The following is a 15,216-nucleotide window of genomic DNA, read 5'->3' as shown; positions in this document are numbered from 1 at the left end:
CAGATCTACATCATGGTACATGTAAACATATACATGTACATGGGGCTCCTTGTTCTGCCTGTAAGTGTAGGCCTACATAAGTACTTGTTCACAGTAATATTAATAACCTTCTAAACCACTGAAGTAATTCTCTGCATTATATTCACTTCTGAGAATTTGAGAACTTTTCTGACTTTCTATGCGCAATTTTGATTGGGCCTATGCCTAGTTCTGCCGGTTGGGCAAATAATAATAGCTTGAACCTGCAATGGCTGTACACGATGTACATGTATATGTTTTGATAATGCCCCACACACCATACTGTACTGTCTCACTGATTTAATTATTAAAACCAATCAGGGTACCTGTCTTTGAGAACCAGACATGAACTGATCCGAGGACACAGACCATGTTCAGGATTGAGCAAAGTTGAGAACATACTGGTAGGCCTATATCATTTATTTAGTATGGCACTGTATGAAGGTTAGCATGACTTGACATATAAAGGTCCAAGCATTGCAGGCAACACCAAGATTTCAAAGCAATTTCAGTCCGAGCCCAGAAACAGCCCAGAACAGAGGATCGGGAAAGACATGCACGTCCTACACTACAGACTTTACAGTTAACTTAATGAATATGATGATGAGATGATGAAACGACCTTATTAAGAACAAGGCCTTAAATTTCACATTATTCAACTGCAGTCTGTGGGCTGTAATGAAATAATTTGTTGGAATTCCATTTCACATCGACAGGAGGCCTGCTCAGTAGTGCATGGTGCGGCACTGTATACAGAACGCAATTCAGCGACACCGCGCCCATCGTCGAGTCTCCCATCATCGCTGAGTACGCACGTTGACAACACGTGGAGAAGAGGCACAAACCGGCTTCAGTTTACACTGAAAATTCACACCACCTACAAAATTGTCCCACCACAGGAAGAAAAAGGGGCGACAAAACGGCAAAATCTCAAGCCTGTAAGAAGATTCGTCCTTTACTTACCCTTATTTCGCCAAATTCTGAGCCGTTTTTGTTGTCAGACACACAAATTCCCGTCGATACGATAATTCTCGCATGTGTAATGTTATGCAGGTACGTAGTTTGTTGTCATTTCTCGTGTGACCAATCACGTGGCAGCGAGTTAACGTGGGTGTCTCCAGTACATCTCCGTGACGTCTGTCGCGCCACGCTCGGCTACTTATTGAATTTGGAGTCCGGCCAAGTTCATTCATACCGCTTTCCCGCCAGTCGCGTCACACTGCTATTCTAAGGAAATTATTAACAGGATTTTGAGTGCAGTTTTCCTGAAATTAATTATGCTTTCTCTACTTTTGTAGTGAATCATAAAACATCATCAATGCGCTCCCTTTTGCATGTCAAAAATGTATCAATACCTCTGTGTTTGAAGATTTCGTTCATTATAAAATTTCATTCTGTGTTATTTCGATCACGAGATAATTTAATTAAATCCGTGCAGGCCAATTAAGGCATTCCATACTTCCCACAGGGCGAAAAGGAATACTAAAAAAGGAAAAGACCTTACTTTTCATTTTGAGAAACCCACAAGATAAAGGACAAAATGTAAATCCCAATTTGTGCCTTTGCCGGTTATTGTTTCCTGATCAGCTGACTGTATTTGCTGAGATTTGTTGTTTATGTTTCCCAAATGTACAGTTCTCCAAATTTTTTGATAAGAATATGAAGTGAAATTCAAGGAAACCAAAGTCAAATTAAATATAAAAGAATAACAATCACACGAAACCGTGATACGGCACCTAGAAACAGAAGTTGGGAAAATGAAGTTTGCGTACAACGGGCATTTTTTTCGCGGGCTGTGGTTGGTAATACTGTGCACGACCACCGACCGCGAAGTTTGTGGCTCGCCAGTGGTAATGCTTTACTGCGTGTTGTTGTTTTGTTTTAATGGTGCTTTCAGCAACTCAGGCTATTTGCACCCCCCATAACTATACGTTTATTGATACACTTTATTAATCACCATCACATTACAGAGTTAGGAAGAAGGTCCAGTTTTAGAGGCAGGAGGAAACCGGCGGAGTACCCAGACTGAGAAAACCTGCGAGAGCGAGTATGGACCGGAAACCAAAATGCACTTAAAAGCCTTGGCCAAGCCGGGATTCGAACCTTTGCCGCGTGCAAAGGTGCCGGCGTTTTAGGATAAAAACATGGCCTTGATAAAATCACGGTATTTATCTTCTCACTAAATATCACTGATAACGTGTCTTTTGGCGATACACTTCAAATCATTGGTTATCTTGATCAATTTTGGATGAACTAATAAAAAGTAAGCCCTCTAGTGAGAATATTTTCAGCAGTGAGAAAGAAACAGGTTAAGTATCAGATTGATAACTGCCACATGCCGTGAGCGAACTCGTGCATTTGGCAGAAATTTACCCACAATGCTGTACGTGTCGTTAGATGTGACCCCATATGACGTATTTCTTTCACTAAAATCTGTGCAAGGCCATCAGCCCCCCCCCCCCGCCTAGCGCCGTGTTTGGGCGGTTGGCGACGAGCGAACGGGCATTTTGAGCATTCACAATGAAAGAGCGCCCCCTCAATAAATTCCCCTTTTAGTCGTCCTCAGGTCATTCGGGTGGTATAAATGTACATGAACATCAGTGCATCGTAGGACACCAAAGACAAGGAATGAACAAACGAGGGCGCACCACAGATTCTAGAGTTTTTTCAAGTTGAAGACCCACGTGTCATTAAAGCTTATTTTTCATCATTCATTTTCTTTTTAATATTTGGCATATTAAACCCAGGTTCAATCAATGCCTTTTGGAGATGCCAAAGATCCATGGGCTTGAATCCCTCAAGGATGGAGGTACATATCCCCGGACCTTCCCACGGGGGGATGGGCTATTGAATCATCCCCACTGATCGTGATGAGAAAACATAGAGGTGTATCGCAAAGAATTTTTCAGACTTCTCAACAAACTAGCTATATCAACTGACATTCATAAAGGGAGAACAATTTCTAAAAAGCCACAAGTGCGCCGTTTGGTGTCAGCGGGAATGTGATACATAATCAGATATACATCTGCATCATGAACATCACTGCTAGTGTCACATTTCAGCACCCCCCCGGTTTTCAAATTTTCATGGCCGTGCAAGTCATTTCCCATCCCCGATTCACCTGGGGATCGCGGTACTTAATGACAGCCCCTAAACAGTCGTGAATCCCACCTTTAATTAATTTGAAAAATTAATGTCGACAGTCCGTTGCAGAATAAAGCCCATTGGCGGGCCCCATTTTTGCCTGTAACATAAGCTGGTAGACCTCGTTACTTCCACCCTTTTTGTTCACAAATTCTCTAACTTTTCCACGGACTACACAATTCTCTTCCTGATAACTTGAACAGCATGCAAATTGCAGTTTAGTCCACGCAGGCAGTTTCTGGGGTCCATTTACCGCAACTACAACTTTCAAACGAAACCCAATTACAATGGATGCATGGAAGGCATGAAAGGACCTCAGTGGCTGCGGGTGCAAGTGTGGGGCGTGGCAGAATACTTATTTTGACCGCATTTACGCCGTATTTGGTATACATACATGTGGGACAACATTTTTGTGGGTGCAAGCGGTTTTTCAGTGGATGCATTTGCACCCATGTGACACCATGTAGCGACGCCACTGAAGAAAGAAAAGAATATTATGTGTGGCTGCATTCGTATAGGGGCCTATTGTGGCTTTGCGTGATAGCCATCTTTCAGGGCAATACTTTTGTATTATATGGAAGTCTGAAAAATTCACAGGCCTGGCACAGGAGAACTTGTAGAGCGAAGAGTGTGACTACTGTATGTGAAATTCAATTATCAGCGGTACTATTCTTTGAAAAGGGAGTATTTTTAGGAGAAAGAGCAGTTTAATTGAAGCAGCTAAATTCAATGAAAAAAAGGCAGAGAAAACACTACAACCCCCGTTTTCCAGTCATTCAACGTCTTTGATGGCTGAGTTTAAACTAAAATCCACTGTGCGTCGAGTTGCAGGCATTAGATGGTCGGCGCTCGAGTGTCAGAGTTTGTCGACGCACGAGTTGACCAAACTGGTCGGTGCACGAGTTGGCCTGTTCCCGACTAAAACCCCTTAGCCTAATCAAACTACGGAGCCTGAAAATAAAATGTCACGAAGCGAGCTTCAGGAACCCTCGCGCGGTGCGAGTAGGCTTATATGGATTTGCACTGGGCCTTCCTATCACGTTCGATAACTTTTCGAAAAAGTATTCCTAATTGAAACCACCCCAAGAAATACTTATGCTGAAAGTTTACCTTTGTAATCCTCAAGTAATATTATTTTGGAAAATTCACCTGGGGATGGGTAAAAGAACGATTTTCATTTTGGGTAAAAACGAATTCTATTAACGACCTTTACTTCCATCAATATCCAAGGTCTCCACAATGCGCGAAATCTGTTGACCAAATGCCCGTTTGGATAGGGTCGACAGATTTCGCGCGTTGTGATTGGCCAACGCGTTCAAGGCAAACTCTTGGAGGTGCACTATAGTGAAACTCCCGTCCCGTATTGCAATGAGGGGTCAGTTTTGGCAGGATTTTTCTCTTTCAGGTCAGGGTCAGGTAATTTGTCAGTTTCTATGAATTAATATGCTAGCAAATCTTTCACAAAGGCCTGTTTCGGAGGTGATTTTTTTCAAGATGCAAACAAACGAAAAAATTGTAAATCTGAACTGTTTGGACGTTTCCTATCCGAGTTTCCAGAAGCCTGCGATCACACGGGTCAATGTTAGGCCTTATGGCGGCACCACTATAGATGGCGCTATTTGAAGTGGGTCAATTTTACCAGGACCACACCGCCTTGAGCAGAAGTTCCCCCTCATCGGTTGAAAAGAGCCAGGTTGGCCGGGAGTGTTATTTTGCTGGTGGCGATACAAAAGTAACGCGTGCATTTCACAGTTGTTTGTGTGAACCAGCGAAGTGAAGTGCGTACCAAAGGGTGGACCCACGCAAAAACGCCCAAAAAGATGTCCGCCAAGCTCATTAATAAAAATTATACATTCAAAATATTCTATATTAGAGAGTCCTGAGAGCCATGAAATTGAGGAATTGGAGAAATATGGCACTGGAGCTGTGGACTGGACTTTGGGCTTCCAATTCTGAGCAATTTGGGTGCAATCAGGTCCAAGAGTGGCACTATTTGGCCGTTTTGCAGAGGGATGGTTTTTCAAAATGGCTACTTTTCTGGGCAGGGACATTTTCTTGATTTTACGGGTGTTCTGCTCCTGGTGAAAATTTCTCAAAAATTTATTGGTCAACCCCCCGAAAATTGAACGGAAAACGAAAGGGGACATGTCGATCATTGTTCTTCTGTGCAGCCTGGACACCTGTGAGAGTTGTGAGTATTTATAAAATAATTGTGAAGTATGGGGGTTTATCACTGCTATCTGTGGGAATTTATTTGCTATGGTGCACCCCAAACGAACCTGCGTTGCGAGGAAAATTGCGCCCTCTCTTGGTCCAGCTTGAGGCCTATAGCGCCCTCCTATTGTGTCCGCCACACTTCAAAATAGTAGTCTAATGGGCAATAAAATGAGCATAAAGTGGGCCTGAATCAGGCTGACAAAACTGATGGGCACGAAGAACAGAATAAATGAAGGAGTGGAGAGGAAAATGAAACATAATAATTCTGGAATTGTAAAAAGATTTTTGGGCACCAAGTAAAAAGAAAAAACTTAGCCTCGTACCCATTCCATGTTTTTCTGAAGAAGTCCACAATTTCCGTCCATCGCACATGTACCATGGAGTAAAAACTTAGCAAGAAAAGGATACACTTCACAAAACACCAGAAGTCCAGAAGTTTCTTTACATTTATCGTGGGGATAACCCTTCAAACTAAAAGGCTTGAAAGCATACGGCAGAGACTGACAGGCTCATCATATTCTCTCTCATACCTCGATCATATTCCAAATAAGGGGCATATATCCCAGACTGAAAATTTGGTCTTATGAACTGGACATTTTCCACTGTTTGGGGATGTCACTCAGGTCAGCATTTTAAAGTGGGCTCTACCCCTGGGAAGAAAAAAGTGTCTGGGGACGGTACAAATAATTCACTTTCCTCTTTGCAGGTTGCAATTAGCCCTTTGTTGTGCGTGAAACGTTGCTGTACAAACATTCTATTGTAACCTTGCGCAGTGTTGCTTCGGTAAGACCGATCACTCTTTTGTGATGAATAAATTTATGGTCATGATCGTGACAAAAGCGAAATGCCTCGCTTTCAACTTGTGCATCCACCATCCAGTATCCGTCCCGAATGACAAACCACCCTCAACTTGTGGGACAATGACGCTAGCCATGGCAACCACCTCAATGGGTAATGCGCTTGCATCCAGTGTCGCAGGTGGCGTAAGTTCAGATAATTAACACAAGTTCGGTCGTACACTGTTACCATTAATTCATACAAAGACACCTAGCATCAACTTGATAAATTAAAGCCTTTCTGCGCGAAAAGCTAATGGGCAACTAAGGTACTACAATCAAATTTGGTTTTGTTATGATCCATCTATTATGGCGACTCAACGCTCATTTTCACGGGTGGTTGGTTTAATCGTCGTGCAACGGGGTTGTTTGAAAGTGAGACAGCAAGAGTCGTCGTTGGCTGGCTAATTAAATGGAAAACCGATTGACGCCAGGGTTGGGATGGTATCGGCACCGCTGCATCTTGCTTTATGTCCCTCTGTAATTCATGTGAGTGTAGCCGGCGAGAGAAAAAAATCGTGTTGTCCTAGTAAACGTGAGATATGACTGTTTCGATATCAGTCTTGTAACTACAGACAAGCTTTAAAGTGAGACACGCAACGAGCCCAGCACGCACGGCCGATAGCTGACAACCGTTTCCACCATCCATGGAAGTTTACGTTGCTTGGCTTTCAAACTCGACATCCTCGGTAGTGACAATATTGAACACCGTAGCAGTGAGGGAATCATGGCTTGTGTGGCCTTTCTGAAGGCCCTGCTGGCCAGGTGCCTGTTCGCAATCCACGGCATCATCACCATCTGGCGAGTCACGGAGGTGAATTCCGAGATGATCTACTATCTGCTGGTCATCCCCGTTTGTCTGCTGCCCGTGGAGATGATCATCACACTGAAATTCGCCGACGACGGTGAATGGAAATGGTGGGTAAACACAAGATTCATCCAAATCTTTCCCGATATTCTTCAATGCAAGTAGGCCGAAGAGATTCCAAAGTCACTCGTTTGCAATGTCATCAAATAAGCAGTTTCAAGAACCGATGTCCATCAATCTCTACAGAGGCCGAAACTATTGGTCTACATGTATATTGTGAATTTGGTAAATGATGACAAGGATAACATAGCATCGAATGATCACAATCTAATCAGAAAATACTGCGTATAATGTTTATGATATTATTCTAACAATGGAGATCCGACGACGTTTATCTGCAGGCCTTTTGTATCAAGATAATAAAGCAAAATCTGAATGATCAATTTGTCAATTTATTCTATTCAAGTAGTGAATTTTGCTTCATTAGAGGAGTTATTATCACATTGCTGCAAAGCCTTTTCAAGATTTCATTTCATGTTTTCCCTCTGACTTCAAGTTTGGATGTCCTCATAATTTTTATCCTACAACTTTGTTGTAGAGTTGTAGCGAACTAAGAAATAAGTGCCTCCTGCTGTACCAACTATGGCAGGGGCGGATCCTGGATGTTTTACTGGGGGAGGGGGTTGGGTTTCCGAAAATGTGTGTTCGTCCCGGGACGTCACTGTGTGCAGTTGTCGCCGTTGTTGTGAAGCCATTAATCCCTGTGTATTATCCTGCATCGAACGGGCAAAAATCAGACCGCCACATGGTTTACGCTTTTTAGGGGTCTTCCAGCCTTTAGATAAAGACCACTAAAAATGGCACTGTACGAGGTTGACCCCCAACGACCCTCTGGATAAACGCCTGTATGTTTTGGGTTTGTTATTCAAAGGGCTGTGCATTGAATTTTTCTGAGACACCTTCTTGTGCAACGTTTCAACGTGCTCCTTTTCAATTTGTGAAACTATTTTGACATCCTATTTAGGTAAAAAGTTTGAAAAAGTGTACTCTTTGTGCATTTAAATCTATCCATGGGCTCAAAACTGTCCAAAGGTTGTTTTGAAAACATTCATTTGATAGATTTTTCAGATAAAAAATAGCAAACGACGTGTAACTAAAACGAATACCTGTACGAAGGACAGTGACATCGGGAACGGGCGGAAAAAGGCCTGCATTCCATGACACCGAAAGTCTCCATAGATATTTTACTTTAAAGGGATTGGTCCGACTGCGAAAGAAAGAGAAAGCTCTCTGCGAATGAAAAGAAAAATCTACCAAATATGCATTCAGGTATTTTTATTCACCAGTCACTTGAAATTCATAACACACAGTCGGCATTACGTGAGCACTTTCAATTTTGCCTTTGTCAGGTTCTGTCCCAGCGTTCTTCTGTATCTGGTCAGTACGGTGCCGGGTCTATGGCTGCTGCAATTCGATCTGTACGAGAAACGCGTCGCGTACCGCGACTCCATGGGCTGGACGGACTGCTCGTCGGACACCGCCTACAATTCGACTGCACTGTCCTCAGACATTGCAGGGGTAAGAACTCACCGAATTCCAATTTCCGAACACTGGACTAGATTTTTTTTTACAGTAGTAAAAAATGACAGCTGGAAATGGTTGTTAGAGTCAAATTTTCGGAAAATTGATTTTGTTACAGACCAAGGCCTTCCTTTTTTTTCCTGTGAAGGTAGCGCATGCGCAATTCAGTTTCACTCGAACGACCCTTGTTGGCATATTTCTAAGGTCTCATCGTTACTCATATTTCACCGTTGGCTCGGACTCTTGCAACATACACGTTCACTGAAATCTCGTACAATTATTTTCATGTGAATGGTTCCCTCAGTGATGATAAATGAAATCGGTTATTGATAACCAGCGGGCCTGGTCCCAAATGGTCGACTGGATAGGCCAAACCTTCCATCAGTTGGGCGGTGTTTTAGTCGAACTGAAGTTAACTATAGTCGTCGTTCGAACTTGCGTTATTTAGGTCCTGGGATGACATCACAGATTGGCTAATATGGAGATACACATCAGCATAAAAACCAAAAAGGCAGTTAAATACCCTTTAAACATTAGTGAAATATAAGTCGAAAATATACGTTAACTGACACCGTACGGTGAATGTTGAAGGTTTGCCTTGGTTGCAGCCACCCTTTAAGTAACAGGCGTAACAAATGGATATAAGTTTCTATCTCAAAGTTTTCCATCTTTTAGTCCACTGCTGTTTTGCCCGCGCCTCATTCATGGTGAAGATGGCTGGGGACTGTATGAGCATCATACACGGATATTGTAACCGGTGTCCGTCACTTTGCCCATTTACCACATCGCTCACAACCACTTCGCCAACAACCCCTTTGCCCATTTACCCCGAATTGACCAAAATGACTGTAATGCTAATCCTCAATTATCCATGTGTAAAAAGAAGGAATATTCACATGTAATCAACTGAAAAAATAGAGATCCAGTCACAGAAGAGAAATGGTCGTTTGAACAGAGCTGCTTAGAACGTTTGAATCCGTTCTTGTTAGTTTCAGATTAGCATTCCTGTAGCCCTATCCGATGATTCCTGGGCGTTGGGCCTGGAGCAATTCCTGCTTGCCCTCTTAATTGTGGGAAGATGGCTGCTGCCTAAGGGATCGCTCACCCGTGACCAGCTGTCCCAGTTGCTGCTCGTGTACATCGGCATGGCGGCCGACATCTTGGAGTTCTCCCTGGAGAGTCTCAAGGAGAAGGTCGTCATCTGCAACCTCCTCCTGATCATCATCATCCTGGGCCTGTGGAGCTGGAGCCTGCTACAGTTCACCCTGGTGCTGACCTCGGTGTCCGCTCCCCGCCCCCGGGCCGCCAAAGTTTCAGGTGGTCGCTCCTGCAAGGGCGTCCTGGGATGCTGCTCGAATGAGATCTGGGCTCTCTGCATCACCATCCTGATGCAGGACGGCCCTTTCCTGGCCATGCGTCTCTACTTACTCATCTACCACAACGTCATCAATCAGATGATGCTGTTCTTCACCATCAAGAACGTCCTGGTCATTCTGCTGCAGCTTTACCGCATGGTCGTCGTGTGCTTGGGAGAGTCAACCAGCACTGTAGGCACTGAGGATGAACTGCTAGAAGCGGCTGACGAGAAGTCCAACACACAGCGGCCAGCTAGAGGCCAGTGGCCAGTCCTGACTCCAGTGGAGGGTTAAAACCAAAAAGATCCCCAGGGCCGACTTTCCGATACAGAAGCCCTATTACACTCTGCCGCGTTGCCCGACGGGTGGCCCTCAAATCATTTCTTTGGATGCGTTTAAAAAACACACACATTATGCCATTAGAACAACCATGAAATTCTATCACAGCGTCCAAGATTATTGAGAGTGGAAATAGACTGGTGGCTGAGTACGTTTCTGCACAACTCTAGCTGTCAAGCTAGGGACCGGTCGGAAGTACTGCATCACCATGATACGGCACCACTGTATATGTATATGAACAGTGTGGGAAATGTACGACATTGCACACAATGTATACTTAGTGTCAACTGTCTACGATACACACATTAACTTACAACAGGTTAAAACTGTAAAATTGCCGACTTCCTGAACTGTAAAGATAACTCATGCATGCATGGACAGGTTGTGCATGGTTGGACTAAAATATCGTTTCGTGGACTGATATTTGACATTTACCCACTTATAACTGTTACATATATAATAGGAATTAATACCGTTAATGCCTAAAATATCAATTCATTTCATTTACTATTTTTGACGAAATAATAGAATAATGTTGTAGTATAGTATTGTACATGATTTGAGCAAGTGTTTACAGAGTGTAACGGTAGGCCTACATGTTGTCTATTCAGCCAAGCCCATCATTGGCTTTCAGTTTTAGTTCAGTATTTCACATGTTCTGGTAAATTTATCAGTAAACAAAAGTTGTTGCCATTTGTTGCCCTCATGTAATGATTGAATAAAAAGAGGAATTTCAATCAATAACTTTTCTGTGAATGAAAGTGTCGCCAAAGTTTCGGGATAAAAACGTAATTTTGAACAGGTGGGTTCACCACTATAGCTACGAAATCCTTTAGTTTCTGAGGTATAGCCCGTATCTTATGGGATCCATACCTCATTCATTTCACAAACTACATTTGAAAACATTTCTTTTAATTCTGCCTTGAAATTACTTGTAATTTGATTCCTGATTAGGTCACATTTACGTCACGAAAACAGGCATATCTCGACGTCAAGGTTTACTTTTGTGCGAAGTTTCATGTTAATATCCCAAACTGTTTTGACCCATTATTTGATTGAAGTTATATTTTACATTATTACTACATGTATTTATACAATTAATGGTGAGCTACAGAATGATACATGTATATTGTGTGACGTGATGATTGTTTTCCAGGATAAATACGAGAAAAATAATTTAAAACGTTCGGGCAAGCTATACCGCCTGTGGAATGGAACCTTATGACAGACTAAAACAAAAGCCTGCTCCGTTGTGGGGGGGGGGTCTTGCCGGGCAGCAGCTGTACGTTTATATACGTGTGTCAAGCTGGAAATAGCCGTTGTGACTGTCATCCGAATTCAGATCAAAAGGCACAATTTTCCTTCGGCCAAGCTGACAAGGTGTTGCTGATTGGTACAGCAACACTACAGTGACGGTAAGTCTGAATGTGTCACTGTCCCCACCGAGCCGAAATACCAGAGAAATTAGTGTCAGGGTACAGGTTACCAGGAAGAGGTGGTCAGCCCCGTGCAGCAAGCACTTCGAGTCATCGTGCTTTGAAGCGGGGTTAAGACGGCTCCTTTTTGCATATGACAATAATTATGCAAAAGGCTCTTTGGGTCCACTACGATTATTCGTAATCTACATGCGTTGTATGCACTTTCAGCAACATCAGGCAGAGACCAAACATTCACTATCATTTACTCATTGCAATCCTGGACAAATGCAAATAGCCTCAAACTGATCCACTTAAAAGTTTGAGTTCACAGGATATACATGTACATGTAGCTGAAAACAACAACTTGCCAAGTTCGATGTCCGTAGTCTTCTCGCTGGGGGCACTCTCATCCAGCGCTTTCATCAGTTGTGATCTTAGAATCATCATTGGCTCACACGCCATATACCCATCAGACTTAACCAGTGTGCAAATCAGTCCAATTTATCTTTGCAACTCGGGCGTCATCTGGAAATATTTCACAGTAATGGAGCAACTGGTTCATGCATTGATAACGTCACGCCTGGATTCCTGCAACTTACTCTCAGTACCTGGATGACGTACTCCAACATCTTCAAAATGCCTCCACTTGTCCTTTCGCGAACGTACCTGGCGGATTTGAAATCATTCCACTGGTTGCCTATTAACGATTTCTTTACTTGTGAGTAGTGAGGAATATCATGAACGCTCAAATGAGAAAGCATCATGCAAGAAGGAAACCATCTGAATGAAAACAGAAAGTTTTTTGTTTGTGCCAGTTAGTTAGGCAATTTGACACTGTACATGTACGTAACAGTGCAATGCAATAAAAGTCAACTCGTATCCGGGTACATGTACGTGTGCGTGTATATTTATGCCATGCCCCAAATCAGGACATCTCATTTTTGACCGCTGTCAGACTCGGTGCGGAAATTTGAATCCGCATGAAAAACGAACCGCATTTCAGACAAGCGGCTCTCTATCTTGAAGAAATGAACTGATGGATACAAAGGATTCATGAGTCTTCCAAACAGTATCATCGATGACCTGAGGGGAATTCGACAAAAGCGTGAAAACTGGGCACTAAATAAGGTGAAAAACACGGAAAATGACAAAAATGGGTCCCAATAAAAAACGAAGTGAAGTTCCAAAAAGGTTTTCTACTTAGAAGTAATAAACTTTTTTGATCATAACAGTTACTAGTCTTCCACGTGGCATCAAAGTTATATCAAGGTAAACCCGGCAAAATTGTGAAAATTAGACACACAGTTCGGTAAAAAAAGATATGTTTTCATAATTATTCTTTGTGGTGAAACTGACATTTTCCACTTCTTTGATTATTTTCCGGAGATCTTTCTTACCAGAAGCTATTAAATATCACCATTTGATAGATTCTTGGCAATTTATTCAAACACGAGGTGTTCAAGAGAAATGCAGTTCAAATCCCTCACAAGGATCACTACCGATATGCGCGAATACACAAACTAAATGCACGCACAGCCTATGGGGACCGAACATATGTTTGCCCTGCCTCACGTTTAGAACTAGAACTTTGACAATTTTAATAACTTCGACAATTTTAATAACAAAACTTGCAGTTTGCGGATTGTCGTGTTCACGCACAACCTCTCCCAAATTCCTCGCCTCTTATCCTTTTGACCACAGAGCGGTACCACCAACATGGGCCTGAGACCAAAATTAATAGCCTTGGTCAAGGCGCTTGTCATTGGTCGCAGCACCATCGCCTTGATTTTGTAAAGTACATGTATATGCAGGTACGTACGTACGCAGGTATATGGAATTCCATATCTGCCGTCACCCGTCGTCCGTCGCATTTTGCTTTTTGTTGTGACCCAATTCTGCCATTTACCAGTTCCAAACATGCCATTTTGCGTCGTCCGTCGTGCGTCGTCCGTCGTGCGTCGCCCGTCGTAAGTCGTCCGTCGCCCGTCGTGCGTCGCCCGTTGTGCGTCGTCCGTCGTGCGTCGCCCGTATTTTTTTTGTCACGATTGGGCAGTGGTATTTTTAACTTTGACCCTTGATCGTTTCACATCTACATGTCCTTGTTCGATCGATCCACCATGCCTGACTCTCATTTTAGCAATAGAACTAGAAGATGTACATGTATTCGTTTTTGCAGTTGCGCCAAACTCTAATTGAAAGAAGAAATAATATCCTGACATCGGCTAAGTAACGTGTATATGAAATAACACCATTTTGGTTACATAAATAAATCAACAAAATAGACTTTTGTTACGGTAGATTGTTTTTCTCGATAACTTAGTTACTCTAGACGTAACTTTACTCGTTAACAGCCAGACTTTAGGTCTATAGCCTATGTGATATTTCTGTCTGTCCCTGCACGATATCCCACAGAACGGAATGTAAATAATAGATTATTTACAGTGTTTGATTCCCAATAGTTTTCATAAGAGACGAACTGATTCAACATTATTTTGAGGGCGGGTATACCTATGATGAAATCTGCTGCATACTCCAAATTAGACATGACTTTATTTGCAGGTTGGCTCACAGAAGTCTTTTAAACAGTAACGTTACTTGTTAGCCCCATAAATAATGCTGATGTGCTGGACAACCTGTTCTCATTGGTCTATCCACCGTGGCATACCACCCACAAAAACCAACACGTCATATTTTCTGAAACTTAAACCAAGTGGTAATTGCCCCTTAACAATACATTTAATAAACAGTTTGTTATCCACAGCACGTCTAGTATTTCTGGATTTCAAGGTAAAATTGAGGGGACAAGATAGAATATCTGTATCGGTTGGCAGATTTCTTCCTGGAATTTGAAGAAAACAAGTCGGCACATTTTTACAGTATGCAAATTAGAATAACACTGTGGATAAGTTGGCCGGAACATTTTTGCTGAAAATGTTTTTCCCCAATAACACTTGGTTGAATTCTCAGAGAGGCGATATTTTCTTGTCAAGGGGCAGGGGTCGTCTAGCATTATTGGAATTAATTATGTGACTAGTATATGCTTTTCAGGTGGGATTTGTACTTGCCTTATTCGGAAAAGATCTTTAGAAGTGAATGGAATCATCACATTGTCATTTGTTAAACAACGGCTTTTGCATGTCCTATGCAACCCATTTGATGGGCGACGGACGACGCACGACGGACGACGCACGACGGACGACGCACGACGGGCGACGCACGACGGACGACGCACGACGGGCGACGGACGACGGACGACGCACGACGGACGACGCACGACGGGCGACGCACGACGGAAAATGGCATGTTTGGAACTGGTAAATGGCAGAATTGGGACACAACAAAAAGCAAAAAGCGACGGGCGACGGCAGATATGGAATTCCATACAAAACAGACTGGTTGTGTTGCTCGATGTTGGGCCATACCACATTTGAAAGAGATAGTGATATAATTTGCCTGAGAAAAAAAACACTTTTTTATTCAAGTAAATCCAGATTCTATAC

The 15,216-nt window shown here is 42.8% G+C and overlaps 2 protein-coding genes across 2 annotated transcripts in view; one reads left to right on the top strand and one right to left on the bottom strand.

The window, feature by feature from the left end:
* LOC110982858 (uncharacterized) overlaps positions 1-1,138 on the bottom strand; it is a 41,240-nt gene extending 40,102 nt beyond the window's left edge. Inside the window, exon 1 of the mRNA XM_022241583.2 lies at positions 982-1,138. The gene's annotated coding sequence lies outside the window, so the exon portion shown is untranslated. The remainder of the gene's footprint in view (positions 1-981) is intronic.
* Positions 1,139-6,129: 4,991 nt separating this feature from the next.
* LOC110982899 (transmembrane protein 26-like) lies at positions 6,130-12,580 on the top strand. Its single transcript, XM_022241668.2, has 3 exons — positions 6,130-7,133; positions 8,433-8,601; positions 9,594-12,580. The coding sequence occupies exons 1-3, from the start codon at positions 6,943-6,945 to the stop codon at positions 10,251-10,253; spliced, it is 1,020 nt and encodes a 339-aa protein (XP_022097360.2). The 5' UTR covers positions 6,130-6,942; the 3' UTR covers positions 10,254-12,580.
* The last annotated feature ends 2,636 nt before the right edge of the window (positions 12,581-15,216 follow it).

This window comes from Acanthaster planci, linkage group LG01 (assembly GCF_054643075.1).
Source record: "Acanthaster planci isolate LZ-2023a linkage group LG01, COTS_SCS, whole genome shotgun sequence".
Classification (NCBI taxonomy): domain Eukaryota; kingdom Metazoa; phylum Echinodermata; class Asteroidea; order Valvatida; family Acanthasteridae; genus Acanthaster; species Acanthaster planci.
Note: the sequence above shows the minus strand (reverse complement) of the source record. Positions and strands in the feature narration are given on the sequence as shown.

Coding starts and splice junctions, on each gene's coding strand:
- LOC110982899 (XM_022241668.2), top strand. CDS start 6,943: ATGGCTTGTGTGGCCTTTCTGAAGGCCCTGCTGGCCAGGTGCCTGTTC. Junction 7,134..8,432: donor GACGACGGTGAATGGAAATG/GTGGGTAAACAC, acceptor TGCCTTTGTCAG/GTTCTGTCCCAGCGTTCTTC. Junction 8,602..9,593: donor TGTCCTCAGACATTGCAGGG/GTAAGAACTCAC, acceptor CGTTCTTGTTAG/TTTCAGATTAGCATTCCTGT.